This window comes from Camellia sinensis, chromosome 5 (assembly GCF_055761805.1).
Source record: "Camellia sinensis isolate YWXY chromosome 5, ASM5576180v1, whole genome shotgun sequence".
Classification (NCBI taxonomy): domain Eukaryota; kingdom Viridiplantae; phylum Streptophyta; class Magnoliopsida; order Ericales; family Theaceae; genus Camellia; species Camellia sinensis.
Window position 1 is genome coordinate 123,492,866 of NC_138965.1, and position 15,449 is coordinate 123,508,314.

The following is a 15,449-nucleotide window of genomic DNA, read 5'->3' on the forward strand; positions in this document are numbered from 1 at the left end:
GATAGTAGGGCTGCCATGGTGGTTGGAGGTTTTTTGGAGAGGGAGAAAAGAAAATCGGACGACCGTAGGCTGACCATGAAAGCCGTGAGAATGACCTTGTCGTCGTTCTCCGCTACTTGAAGGGCTTCGGTGTTGAAGCGGGTGACGAAGCTGCGGAGCGACTCCCCCTCGGTCTAACGAATGTTCAGGAGTTGGGTGGCTGGGCGTCTCTGACGTTGGGCTCCGATAAAATGGCTCAGGAAAGAGTCACTGAGGTGTTGAAAGGTGGAGACGGAGTCCGCCGGTAACTGGCTAAACCACAACCGAGCTGATCCCTTCAGTGTCACGGGGAAAGCTCGGCACATGATCTCGTCAGGGAAAGCATGGAGGATCATGAGGGTGCGGTAGGTTTCCAGATGGTCGACTGGGTCCGTCGTGCCATCGAAAGAGTCAATGGTGGGCATTTTGAACTTGGCGGGCAATGGTTTGTCCCGGATGGAGGCAACAAAAGGCTAGTTGGCGGTGACTGAGGGCTTGTGCTGAATGTTCTGCATGACCCTTTGTAGTTGGAGCTTCATAGCTCGGAGTTCAGCGTCCCAGAGGGGAATATTGTTGCCATGGTCGGTCAATGGAGGTTGGACGCTGCTGGCTTCCCCCTCAGGGGCTAGTGCCACGACTGACGGGCATAGGGGTGGAGGTGGTAGGCTCATATGTGGAGGAGGAGGAGGTTGTAAACCGTCTGGGTTGAGCGGAGGGGGTGGTGGAGCAGTGGGGACCGGGATTCTTTCTTGGTTGGGTGGAATATCTGGAGGTGGAGCGGGGAGGTTTCTTTGGAGTAAAGCATTGATCAGGGCCTGGTTTTGCTCGGCCATGCGGTTAATGCTGTTGGTAAGTTCGACGATGTACTGTGGTGGGTTGTTTGGATGGAGAGGGTCTGTTTGATGATCTGCGGTATTATGGTGAGAAGCCATGGACCTAGTCGTGACCATACACCTGGACGGGTGAGAGGAAAAGGTGATGGGGAGAATGGGGGGCTCCGGCGATAGTGAACACAACTAGCGCACGGATAAACCACAGGTTCCCACAGACGACGCCAACTGATGATGCAGTTCGTCCTGGGTGGATGGGTCGGGCTGCTCCAAGCTCTCCAAGTTCCGATTCAGGCGGATGATTCCACCAGATGACCTGCAAGCAAGTCCAAAGGGGAACGGGGTAGTCCCCCAGTGAACCCTCCGATGAGCAAATCAGTAGAGGAAGAAGGAAATAGAGAGAGAGAGAGAGAGAGAGAGAGAGAGATAGAAAAGCTTAACATTGCTCTTGTCTTCCATTCTTGCTTATATCCTTTGGTAATCATTTCACTGTCCCTTGCGACGTGCCCCCTTCCGCCGAAAGCCTGTGCCGTAGCTTACCTTGTTCAGGGTGAGGGGGCTCTGTTCCGACGGGGAGGTGTTGTCGTAATAAATGCTGTGATGGGCTGCATTAATGGTGATGTGTTGTGGCAATAACTCTGCAGATCTTTGTCTGCTGATGTGGCCTGTGTTTCACCTGCCATGTGCCCGAATGTCATTGGCCCTCCATGCCCAGATGGCCTCCAACTGTCCTGGGCTTTGCCAACCGGGTTATGCTATGGGTCCCAAGCGATGGGTTTGGGGTTGTTTGCTGTGGGCTGTAAGCCTTATGGGCCTATCCATATCATAATTATTCTCTCATCTATTAGCAAGACGAAAACAAGTCTAGGCTCATAACATTTTTGATATGAAAAATGATTGATAATTTAGGGTGGTTTGAATCACTCAAATTTTAGAGCTTCCTCATTGACATTTTCAAAATCATTTTTTAGCTAATAAACATCAAAAAATCAATTCCATCAAATTTGCTTACAGCTCGTTAAAATTTATGTTTGCTACAGTATCTCATTACAGCAAGCGAGATACTGTTTATCGCTAGATTAGTATTATCGGATGTCCACCCGAAATTCTGGCCGGACGTTGGGTCGGTCAATCGGTCAACGACAATATTTTTTTTTTGTGAATTTTTTAAGATTTGTTTGGCTGGTAACTTATCAATTTAATAAAAAAAGAAAGATTAACAAATACAATAAGAAAATAATATTTTAATAAGAATAAGTTAAAATAGAGAGTTTGATGCAATAGGCATTAAGAGTTGATTAACTAAAATAACAAAATAACTTTAATTTAATTAAAAATTTGAAGAGGTTGGTATGAATGCTCTTATAAATTGGACAGCCGTTTCGACGAATGGTGCAATAATTGTCGGTTGTGATTGTCATTTTTGTCCACTTTGACTATTACTCTTACTTTTAGAAGACCAATAAGACGATTGACATATATAAATTCATGCAATTCAGAAATTTGATAATTGTAGCATTGCTTTTTTGATATATAGGATTGTTTTGAGACCTTGGTTAAAAATTAATTTTTTGATCTTTTTTATTTTTATTTTTATTTTTTTTTTATCTTTTAATAGGTAAAAGATGATTGGTTACAGTTTTTTAAAAATATTTTTTAAAAAATTTTACTTTCTTATTTTTCGTATTTTTTTTGTTTTTACTAATTTTTTTTAATATTTTAAGTAATTTTTTTTTTACTTTGTTAGACATACCTAACATAAATATACCTAAAAAGTAAAAAAATTGTGAAAAAAACTTTTAAAAATTCACTAAATATCAAAAATATAAAAAAATACGAGAATTTAGTATATTTTTTTATATTTTTATGAATTTATTAATTTTTAAAAATATTTTTTCACAAAAATTTTACTTTTTAGATATATCTAAGTAAGGTACATCTAAAAAAGTAAAAAAAATGTTTAAAATTTTAAAAATATTCACTAAAAACAAAAAAACACAAAAACTAAAAAATTTAATTTTCAAAAAACTTAATTTAAAAAACTCAAACCAAACACACTTGTGACTCAAAATGAATGAAAAATCAAAAATTAACTTTGAAAAATGTTATGGATCCCAAGTAAATTATCAAATAAATTACCAAATCTCTAACATAAGTGTGAAACCTACACGTATGTGATTTTGTATAAATCCCATAGAAAAATTTAATAATTTATTTGGAACCTAATCAGCTTGTTTATTTTCATTTTTTTTTAAAAAATACTTTATACGAAATTCTACTTTCTTATTTTTCGTGTTTTTTTTGTTTTTACTGAATTTTTTTAATATTTTAAGTAATTTTTTTTACTTTTTAGACACTCCTAACATAAATATTACTAAAAAGTAAAAAAATTGTAAAAAAAATCTTTTAAAAATTTACTAAATACCAAAAATATAAAAAAAAAAAAGAATTCAGTACATTTTTTGTATTTTTATGTATTTATTAATTTTTTAAAATATTTTTTTTTATAAATTTTTTACTTTTTAGATACATCTAAGTAAGGTACATCTAAAATGTAAAAAAAATATTTAAAATTTTAAAAATATTCATTAAAAAACAAAAAAATAAAAAAATAAAAAAAATTCAATTTTTAAAAAATTTAATCTAAAAAATTCAAATTAAACATACGGAATATATCTCATTAACTTTTAACCAACTCTTTAAGTCAGCCAGGGATAAATATGGACATGACAGCGTGCCCTTTCCATTTGAATCAGCCTTTAATGCTCTTCACTTTCATCTTCTCAATCTCTACTGCATCTCCTTTTATGTAAGACCTCTCCTTCGCTGCATCTCTCTCTCCTCATTCAATCTTGTTCACGTACACCTCATTCAATTCGTCTAATACCAGTACCAGTTTTCTCTCTCTCTCTCTGTCTCTCTCACATGTGAGAAAGTGAAAACAATCCAACAAACAAACAAAATCTTCGGTAATTTCTCATCTCTCTCTAATGGATATATCTCTTTATTAAAATTTAAGATTTAGGCCTAGTTTGGGTAGACTAAATAAGTGTATTTTTTGACTTTTTATGAAATATGGGTTGGGTTTGGGTTGAGTTTGAAGTGATGTGTTAGAGAGGTGATGTGACTTAAATAAGATGATGTGACTTAAATAGGATAGTGACTTTTTGACTTTTTGTCTTTTTTCAATCATGCCAAACTTGACCTTAATTAATTTGTTAAAAGGATTTTAATATGAATTGGTTTAGGTATAATATATTTTAATACATTATGGTTTGTTTGGTTTGTTTTTTAAAAAAAAAATTTAAGAAAAATTCTTTACAAATAAATTTTCAAGAGTAATCAAATCAAATAATTTTTTTAAAAAAAAATCTCAAAATTTTGTTTGGTTACCTACTTTCTAAAATCACTCTCTTTCTCATACACGTCATTTCAATCACTTTTTTTAAAACTCCCCAAAACAATTTTTCAAAACCATTTCTGAAAAAAGGCAAATCAAACAAGTTTTCGTACTTTTTATCTAAAAAACTACTCTACAAACAAAAACCAAACACACCCTATATCTAATTTTTAGAAACCTAATTTAGTTTGGTAACAACTAAGATTTTAATAAAACAAATCCAATATTTGTTTTATATATTGGGATTGTTTTGTGTTTTTTTCAAGAAAAAAAAAAGAACAAACAGCTTTTTTCTTTGTGTAGCAGCCGTGATACATCTTCAATGGGTTTTGTGGTTGAATTACAAGCATGGTGGTTGATTGATTTTTGATTGCATATTCAAGTGCACTATTTTTGTGTGTAATCAAGTTGGTGCTTATCCGACTGCTTTGGTGAAGTTAGTTTGGGTCTATTATTTTTGGGTCTTCTACAACTCTGGTTCTGAAGATTTTGGTTCATCTATTTGGTGAGATTTTTCCTCTTGTTTATTTGTGATTATTTAGAATTCACCTAAGAGTGCTTTTGTGAGACCATTTATGTCTCGTTTGTAATCGTTTGAAAACTTTTGGTTGATAGTGAAATCGGATTTCGATCCTGTGGATTTACCTCACATTGAGGGAACAATGTAAAAATTCTTGTGTTGCCTTTGATTTAATTTTTTCACATTAGTTTTTATTATCATTGATTGATTTACTTGTGGAGAATCACATATTTTCCCTAACAACTAGTATTAGAGCTTACGGTTTATTTGGGTATATTTATTTGTGTAAATCAATAGAGGGGAATGTGGGTCGTATGCCTAGCTTCAATAGAAGCAATTGGGTAACTTTGAAAACTAAAATGGAGGACCTTTTATTTTGTAAAGATTTGTATGGATCCATTGTAGGTGATAGTGGCAAACCCGAGGGTATGAAAGATGATGAATGGAATAGGCTCAATCGAAAAGCCGTTGGTGTTATCCGTCAATGGATTGATGACAGTGTGTTTCATCATGTTGCTACTAAAATTTCGGCACATGATTTATGAAAAAAATTAGAAGGCCTTTATGATAGGAAATCAGCCACAAATAAAGCTTTTCTGTTTCGTAAGTTGGTTAATTTAAAATATAAAGATGGCAGCCCTATACCGAAACATCTGAATGAAATAAACAGTATTGTTAACCAACTTGCTTCTATGAAAATTATTTTTGATGATGAGTTACAGGCTTTGATGCTACTTAGTTCTTTGCCCGAAAGTTGGGAGACTTTGGTTGTGACAGTTGGTAATTCGGCGCCCGATGGAGTTGTCACAATGGACCAAGTCACTAGTAGCTTGTTGAATGAAGAAACTAGAAGAAAATCAACGGGTTCCTCTCATTCGAAAACATTCGTTTAAGAGGCCGAAGCAAAACAAGGGGGAGGAGTAAGACTCCTCATGGTCGTGATCAAAGCCGTGACAAATCAAAAGATGGTTTTTTTTTCAAAGAAAGACATTGAATGCTATTATTGCCATGAGAAAGGGCACATGAAGCGAGAATGCCGAAAGCTCAAGAACAAGGAGAAAAGGCGTGACAAAAGTGTGGATAAGAAGCAAGAAGACACAACAGCAGTTACTACCGATGATCTCATGGTCGTTTGTGAAGATGATTGTATCAATTTTGTGGGCCAAGAGAGCAATTGGGTGATTGATTCTGGTGCTTCTTTTCATGTGACTTCTCGAGTCGATTTCTTCACTACCTACACTAAAGGAGATTATGGTTCTGTTCGAATGGGTAATGAAGGTTTATCCAAGATTCTTGACTATGAGCGTGATGAATTCGGGTATAGATTGTGGGATCCGATCGACAAGAAAGTCATTCGAAGTTGTGATGTTGTGTTTCTTGAAGACCAAACAATTGAAGACTCTGACAAAGGTGATCAATCGGAGCCAAAAACTAGTGATCTCATTGATATGGATTCACCTCCTTCATTTTCAGTTGATGATGAAAATGTGGGAGATGTGCAACCACCTATTGAAGATGTGGAGGATGATACTAATCCGAATGGAGTTGAGTCAGAAATTGAGGAAGAGCATCCAACTCAAGAACTGCCACCACAAGTTGAGTTGAGGAAATCTACAAGAGACCGACAACCTTCAAGAAAGTATCCTCCCAATGAATTTGTGTTGATTTCCAATCAAGGGGAGCCCGAGAGCTACCAAGAAGCAATTGAGCACACAAAGAAAGATAATTGGAAAAAGGTCATGGAAGAGGAGATGAATTCCTTACTTGAAAATCACACTTATGGTTTAGTAAAGTTGCCTAAGGGGAGAAAATTTCTGAGAATTAAGTGGGTTTTCAAATTGAAGCATGATAGTAAGAATCTGAGGTACAAAGCACGTCTTGTTGTGAAAGGCTTTGGGCAAAAAAAAGGTATTGACTTTGATGAGATTTTCTCACCGGTTGTGAAGATGCCTTCTATTTGGGTTGTACTTGGCATGGCTGCAAGTATGAATCTTGAAATTGAACAACTTGATGTGAAGGCTGCATTTCTTCATGGTGATCTTGAAGAATAAATTTACATGGAGCAACCAGAAGGTTTTGTGGAAAGAGGGAAAGAAAAATTTGTTTGCAAATTGAAGAAAAGTTTGTATGGTCTCAAGCAAGTCTTGCGGCAGTGGTACAAAAAATTTGACTTTTTTATGATGAACAATGGTTTTTCTAAAACCACTTCGGACCATTGTGTTTTTGTGAAAAATTTCTCGAATGGTAAATTTATTATTCTTTTGCTTTATGTTGATGACATGTTAATTGTGGGTCAAGATTCTACTATGATTAACAGGTTGAAATTGGAGTTAAGTAAGTTTTTTGCTAGGAAAGATTTGGGACCGGCAAAGCAAATACTTGGTATGAAAATTGTTCGTGATCGCAAAGAGGGGCTGATTTGGTTGTCTCAAGAAAGTTACATTGAGAAAGTTCTTGAGAGGTTCAACATGGATAAAGTAAAGCCGGTTGGTTGTCCACTTGCGGGTCACTTCAAGCTTAGTTCGAATCAATGTCCTACAAGTGAGAAAGACAAGGATGAGATGCAGAAAATTCCTTATGCTTCAGCAGCTGGTTCTTTAATGTACGCTATGGTTTGTATAAGGCCAGATATTGCTCACGCCGTTGGTGTGGTGAGTCATTTTCTCTCTAATCTGGGGTAAAGAACATTGGGCAGCAGTAAAATGGATTCTAAGGTATCTTCGAGGGACTTCGAAGGTGTGTTTGTGTTTTGGAGATGGTAAGTTGATACTTGATGGGTTCACGGATTCTGACATGGCCGGTGATGTTGATTCTAAGAAATCTACTTCGGGGTATTTGATGACTTTTGTAGGGGGAGCTGTGGTATGGCAATCTAAATTACAAAAATGTGTTGATCTCTCAACTACCGAAATTGAATTTATTACCATTACGAAAGCTTGTAAAGAAGAGTTATGGCTGAAGAAATTTTTGCAAGAGTTGGGTTTGAAGCAAGAAAAGTATGTGTTTTATTGTGATAGTCAAAGTGCTATTCGTTTGAGTAAAAATTTTACTTTTCATTCAAGAGCGAAACACATTGATGTGAGATACCATTGGATTCGTGATGTGCTAGATTCGAAATTGTTGCAACTTGAAAAGGTTCACACAGATAATAATATTTCGAATATATTGATGAAGACTTTGTTGAGAAACAAACATTTAAAGTATTAAATTTTGACGAGTATGATTGATATCTCCACCTAAATCGATAGGGGAAATATATCTCTCTCTCTCTTAATTCCTCTAATTTTCTCTCTTACGCTCTCACTTTGTTTTCTCTCTTAAGTTCCAAACATAGTGCATGTGAATTCAATTCCAAACCTCAAAAAGAACCAGGCATATTAATTTCAGCTTTCATTGTTCTTTTCAATCAATGTTTCAATTTCCTCGGTTCCAACCTCTATATTTATATGTAGAAAAATATATTGTACACTTCATATATATATATCTTGATTGTACATACACAGACACCATGATCATCATCACATCACACATTAAATGCAAACCCTATTTCTCTCTCTTGGATTAATCGACATTGAATGTGCAATCCTTCTCTGCTAGTGTATGATTCTATTGACTGGTCTTTTCAGTGTCTTTCCGCTTCTCTCAGCTCTGCACTTCCTCTTTCTCTACAATTGTCCTCTTTAAAGCTTTAAAGCCCCTCTACCCCCACTTGGGTTTCATTCATTTTTCTCCATCATTAAAGAGAGAGAGAGAGAGAGGAATGGGGAGAAAACCCTGCTGTGATAAGAAAGGGTTGAAGAAAGGGCCATGGACTCCTGAAGAAGACGAGATCTTAATCGACTACATCAAGAAGAACGGCCATGGAAGCTGGCGTTCTCTCCCTAACCTCGCTGGTTCTCTCTCTCTCTCTCACTCTGTATATGCATGTTTCGTGTTTGAAATTGGATTTTTTTTTCTAATGAGTCAACTCAGGCACTCGTTTGACTATTTTGAACTGTTTTTGTTGGGTTGTTCGAATTGTCTTTTTAGTGCAGATTAGAAACTTCTATGTATGTGTGTACAACGCATATAATCAACTTTGTTAGGTTATTTCTAGCTCTTTCTCACATTTTATTTAAAAAAAAATAAAAAATTTAATTTTATATAAATCACTTAAATTTGAGTAAGGGATTGTTTGGGGTGTCCTAAATAAGTGTACTTTTTGTCTTTTTGAACTAAAAAATTGAGGAAGAAAATATGGATGTTTGGGTTAACTTTTTGACTTTTTATGAAAAAATGTATAATAAAAAATTGTAAAAATTGATTTGTAAGGAAAAATTAGGATTGGGAGTTGTGCAACCGTAATTGTTGATTTTTAGTGAATAGCGTTAACTTTTTGAGTAACTTTTTGACTTTTTGACTTTTTTGCAATATGCCAAACTTGATCTAAATTTCACTTATGGTAAAGTTGTAAATTTGAGAGTCACCATTCAAAATTTTGAGTAATCATGTGATTTTCTCTTAATTGGGTGGAAATTTAAATTTGGCTAATTTAAATTTATGTAAATTTAAGTCCTGGATTGAATATGACCTTGCACAATGGCTATATTTAGATTTTGAATTTGGCTAAAAATTTAGAAAGAAAAAGAAAAAGAAAAAATAAGAGAAATTAAGGAAAAAAGAATAATTTATATTTCATTTGTATTTTCTCTTCTAACTCATTCAAATCTGACATGACAAAAAAAAAAAAAAAAAATACATACATTATGATATATGTGCTTGTTAAAATAAGTTTATTTATTTATTTTTTTTAAGCACTCAGCAGATGCTGGTGGGTGGGTCAACGCTTTTCCATGAGGTCAAATCTCATCTTTTTTCAGAATCTTGATCCCAACTCTGTATTTAGTTGGAGAATTTAAGAAGAAATTTTGAACGAAAAGAAAAAAAATGTGTAAAATTTGATTATTCATATTTCACATCTTATTTTTCTTTTTAAATTCTTTCTTAAATCTCCTAATTTAGACCAAACAGAACGTTAATGTCTATCTAGGAAAATTATTTGATATTCTTGGGCCAAGTCAATAGGATGCCTCTGATTTTTATTGGTTAAATCAGTGGTTTTTTTTTTTTTTTTTTTTGGTTAAATTTAGCCTCCGTTTGAAAATTGGGTTGGCTTTTTGGTTTTTTTGACTATTTTAGCCTGGGTTAAAAAGTTTGGTTTGGGAAGGGCTTTTTGGTTTTTTTTGTTTTTTTTGTAAGAGAATAATGTAATGATTGTGGGTTGGATGTGATATTTTGTTTTTTGTGACTAAAATAGTCTATTTTGTCTTTTATGACTAAAATAGCCAAAAAAGTCCCGTTTAGCTCTTGCCAAACAGAGCCTTAGTGGTTAGGATTATCCAGATCAATTTAGGCTTATAAATTTTTGTGTTTGGGAAGATAATTGGATTTTTTTTATAGGTAGATATGATGTTTGTGAGAGAAAAAGTAAAATAATTATGAATTTGATGTGACATTTTATTTTATTGACTATTTTAATCTATGTTGTCATTTTACAAATTTTAGCCCAAAAAAACCAAAAAAAACTTTTGCCAATCGACCAGAGTTTTAACCTAGTGTTTTTTATTGGAATTTTGAGATACATGACAAGTGTCATGTGTAGAATGGTGTGCTCCAAAATCACCAAATAATCACTTCTCTGTCTAGAAATCTGATTCCCAAATCTCTCTCTAGAAATCTAAGGACATGTTTAATTGGATGGATTAGAACATGAAATTTAAATTATTAATCTGTGAATCCAATTATCTTATGCTTGTTTTAACATTTGGTTTAGGATTATTAATTCAATGGATAATTAATCCAACAAATTTATAGGATTATTGGTAATGAGGTAGTGGTGAGATTATTAATTTAATGGATAATTTATCCTATTAATCTAATTGGATAGTGAATACTACACTAATTTGATAGGATTATTAATACCTTACTATTAGTCTTGTGAATCAAACATGGCCTAAGAGTGTGTTTGTTTTGAGGGATTATTCCATAGGATTGGACTATTAGTCCATGTTTGGTTCAAAATTTTTGCACCGGATTATTAGTCCCTTCAGACTGTTAGTCCTAAATCCATTAGACTATTGTGTCCCATGGGGGGATAGGACACAAATGAAGGGATAATGGGGATATGAGATTAGGTAGTGAAATGATTATTTTGACCCTCTACTATTTAATTATGTATTATATTTAATAAAATTTAAATGTCTTAATTTAAAAATGAAATAATTTTATTTAATTTTTATTGATGTTTTATTTATTTAATTTTTTATAGATTTTTTATTTTAAAATTTTGTTTATATTTTATTTAATTTCGTTATTTAAATTTTAATAGATTTTTTTATTTAATTTCATTATTTAATTATTATTATTTTTAAAAATAAGTTTATTTAAAATTTTAATTAAAAAAAACATATATTTTTATTGATATTTTATTTATTTATTTTAAAAAATAAATTTATTTAATTGTGTAAAAAATAAAATAAAATAAATTTTTATTTAATCTAGTTAAAAATAATTAAAATATTAAAGATATGTTTAATATTGTTATTACTTAATAAATAATTGAAAAGGATAAAATAGTTATTTAAACATTTATCATTCTCCATAATATCTCAAGTAAACATATGATTCATATCTTATCCAACCAATTAGTCGTTTCCTAACATCTAATCCCATGACTAAACAAATATGGGATACAAATCCAATTCAACCAATAGTTCGAGGACAATGTATCTAGGTCTAATAGCCCAGTGAATTTCAATCCGTCCTTATCCGGTCTGTCTAAATAAACACACACCCTAAGGCCATGTTTGTTTGGGCGGACTGGATTAGCATTCCCATGACTAATAGTCCTAGGACTACGAATTCGTTGGATTATGTATCCTATCTTAACTAATAGTCAAGTTTAAAATAATTAGTCCGTACTTCAATTGTTTAACCAAACATTGGATTAATAATTTTATTGAATTATTAGTCCAATCCCAAACTCATGTCCACCCAAACAAACATAACCTAAAGGTACAATCCCTTGAGCTAGGGAAGTAAGCTAGGGAAGTAAACTCTTGTTATTAAGTAACTCAGTCATGTATATATTTTGAAATGGATTTCAATGAAGGAATAGAGGAGAAGACACTGACTTTTCAGGTACTGGTTCAAGTCCATGGGTTTCCTAGTTTTTGCAGTTGTTATATTGGCTCTGATTGTTTTAACTAAGCCCTCATTTGCCAAATTGATACTTTTTTTAGTTGGATAGACTCAGATAAAAGAAAAAGTGATTGATTATATATGATGGATATTTTGAATGAGACCTAAATTTCAATAATTAATAGGATTGGCAATAATGCGGGACAAATTTTTACTTATCCTATCCCCAATGGGGGCATAGAATATTTCAAGTCTTGGTAAAAAAAAAAAAAAAAAAAATTATTTAAAGATTTCAATTTGAGTCATTATGCCCACGAGGTATGCCCATGGTTTGCACAAATATTAGCCAAGCCATAAAATTTATTTTTTATAGTTGGTTGAAAGCCTCATAACTTTCGTATATAATCGATATGGGTTTCAAAACTTACTTAAACTACATTTTGGTAAGCAAACATATGTGCTTATGCATAATTGATTTTTCAACATATGTAATTATATTAACTTGTACCGGTGTTGGGGATATGGGGTGGGAGTGGCTCATATTCGTCCTGTAAAAGGGCAAAAATTAGTGAACAACTACTACGCTTCAGCGACAGCCTCATACACCAGGTCGTCCTTTTTTATCTTGTCTATGTTGACATGTTTGACAATGCCCCTTGCTTGAATAATCAAAATTTGACTAGTGACCGGTAAAGTAGGAAATAGAGATGCACTTACACATTTGATATGCATATTGTCCCAACACATTCTTGAGTGATTAGGTGGTAAATGGTTCAGCCCCCAAAAAAAAGAAAAAAAAAACCAGGTGGTAAATGAAGCATTCGCGTCCTTTTAGTCAACTCACAAAAATATGAGCATAACAAACCTTGTTTAGATTGAGGATGGCTTTATTTTATGAAGATACATTACATGGATCTATTTTAAATTTTAATGGTATTGATTGTCTCATTAAGTCGTCTCTCTATTGAAAGCGTTTTCCTTAATCTAAGGAACATAACAATTGGGTGCTCAAAAATTGAACAAGAGAAGAAGTAGTAGTATTAACTGATGCCTTATGGATTATGGGATTTTTTTCTAACAGGTCTTCTTCGCTGTGGAAAGAGTTGCCGCCTTCGGTGGACTAACTATCTTCGGCCAGATATCAAACGCGGTCCCTTCAGTCCTGAAGAAGAAAAGCTTGTCATACAGTTGCATGGCATTCTTGGTAACAGGTATTTTCTGTTCTACTCTGTGGCTGATTCTTATATGAACAACATTCCTATCAGTAAAGAAAGCAGAGGAAAAAAAAAAAGAACACAAAAACAGTATGCCAAGGACTATTTTATTGATGGTTTCAAAATCTTTAATAGGTTTACAACCGCTATTGAATAATCTTGTGAAGTTTAATTTAGTTAATCTTTAATTAGATCAACATCACTTCGTTCTGATCATCTCAGGAAACATTCACGTTACTATACATCAGAAGGGATCCCCTATGCTGCAATTGTTAGGCCTTTCATATTGTAACTTCCATCTTAAGAAAGTATAGACACATGACACAATACGGACAAGCCAACATCGGAAAATATAGGACACATTACATGGGGGACATGTGAAAAATATATAATTTTATATATTTATAATAAATAAATATAGTTGGCATGGACAAATGTTTGACACAATATGCTATCTTTTTGGAAGTGTCTGTGTTTCTTATAGCTTTTACCATTGAAAAATTAAGCATGAGACAGCACCACTTTCTGGGCAAACTGTTCTTTTATCTTTCACAGCAGTTAATTGCATAGAAACTTTTGAATTAAAAAAGGAAATATTGTTGAATTCGTTGGTCTTTTCTACCGTGTTTTGGCGGAGTGTCTGGCCGTGTTGTGTCACATGTCCGTTGCTAACATAGCTCTTTTTCCAATATGTTACTTCAATAAATCTGTGTGTATACATATCTTTGTTACAATATGTATATGTATTGATTTACATGTGTATCATATCTGTGAACTTATCAATGATTCAAAAAGAGCCCTAAGAGCATCTCCAATGCACTAGGCATATCATACTTGTTAGTTAAAATGCCTAGTGTGATTCACTTTTTTCAATTCCAACGCACTAGGCATATGATTAGGCATTTTGGCTCAACTCATATTCACTAGCTACATGTAGCTAGCCTTCAACGCTAGGCAAAATGTATTCAATCATTAGGATCATTTCCCTCCATCTTTGTTGTTGACGTGGCATTCTATAAAATTAATAGTATTTGGATTAATAGCTAAAATAAAGAGCATGGTTGGAGTAAAAACATAAAATAGTTAATAGGCAAAATAAAATATATATTTTATAGTAATATTTAGATAGGTAAAATGCCTACTACCGTTGGAGATGCTCTAAAGGCCAAAACCACTGGAAGAGAGAGAAATTTGATTGAATTTTTTTTCTATATTTATTTGTTTCGTTTTTTGTTTTTGTTTTTGTTTTTGTTTTTTTTTTTATGTACACATTTATTCTCAAGTTCCCTTGTTTAAATATGTATTGAACTATGTCCAGGTGGGCTGCAATTGCCTCACAACTGCCTGGTAGGACAGACAATGAGATCAAGAACTTATGGAACACTCACTTAAAGAAACGCCTACTCAGTATGGGCATCGACCCGCAAACACACGAACCCTCCTCTACCTTAAACATCCCAAACAGGAAACCATCCTCGTCCCCATCCACCCGCCACATGGCACAATGGGAGAGTGCGAGGCTTGAAGCTGAAGCACGACTTTCAAAGGAGTCATCGCTCTTCAATCCAACAAGTTTCGGGAGAACAAGTTCTGACTATTTCTTACGTATGTGGAACTCTGAAATAGGTGAATCATTTCGAAACATCCACAAGGGGAACAAAAATAGCGCTTGTCAAAGCCCAGTTTCTCTAGCATCTTCGTCAGCGAAGTGTGGGTCAGTTTCAGGCACCACGACAGAGATGGGCGTTCCTCTAATCGGTTCTTATGAAGATACGGAATGCAAGGGCAATAAATTGTGCACTGATGATGTGATTGACGGTTCAGATTCATCGAGCTCCAATTCATTGGAGGATTCATCTGACACTGCATTGCAGCTGCTCTTGGATTTCCCGGGTAACAATGACATGAGCTTTTTAGAGCACGATGACGATAACTATGTCTTCTGTCCTGCTATATTGTCTGAAAACTCCTTAAATTACTCTCTTTGAAGTATGTTTTGATAGCAAACCCGTGTTTCGGAGTGTCTGTCTGTTTGAATTTGCAGTTTTGGTTTTTGGTGTTTGAAACTGCTAACGAAGTACAAATAGGATTTATGTAATCAGTTTTATTCTATGGGGTCAGATTTGTACCATATATATGTAGAAGATGTATAAGCGTTAATTTTATGCATCATGTCTAATTATTTAATTATAGTTTGAGATTAATTTAATGCAAATATATGCTAGTAATCGATAGTTTTTTTGAACTTGTTCCACTTGCTAGCTTGGTGGTTAGATTCGTGTATCTCA

The 15,449-nt window shown here is 34.0% G+C and overlaps 1 protein-coding gene across 1 annotated transcript; it reads left to right on the forward strand.

The window, feature by feature from the left end:
- Window positions 1-8,202: 8,202 nt before the first annotated feature.
- MYB17 (myb domain protein 17) lies at window positions 8,203-15,326 on the forward strand. The gene is made up of 3 exons (XM_028202124.2): window positions 8,203-8,661; window positions 13,029-13,158; window positions 14,480-15,326. The coding sequence occupies exons 1-3, from the start codon at window positions 8,529-8,531 to the stop codon at window positions 15,147-15,149; spliced, it is 933 nt and encodes a 310-aa protein (XP_028057925.2). The 5' UTR covers window positions 8,203-8,528; the 3' UTR covers window positions 15,150-15,326.
- The last annotated feature ends 123 nt before the right edge of the window (window positions 15,327-15,449 follow it).

What these genes read in the sequence shown, in the direction of transcription:
- MYB17 (XM_028202124.2), top strand. Translation starts at nt 8,529, where the DNA reads ATGGGGAGAAAACCCTGCTGTGATAAGAAAGGGTTGAAGAAAGGGCCA. An exon ending in TTCTCTCCCTAACCTCGCTG is followed by an intron (nt 8,662 to 13,028) that starts GTTCTCTCTCTC and finishes TTTTTCTAACAG; the next exon opens with GTCTTCTTCGCTGTGGAAAG. An exon ending in CATGGCATTCTTGGTAACAG is followed by an intron (nt 13,159 to 14,479) that starts GTATTTTCTGTT and finishes AACTATGTCCAG; the next exon opens with GTGGGCTGCAATTGCCTCAC.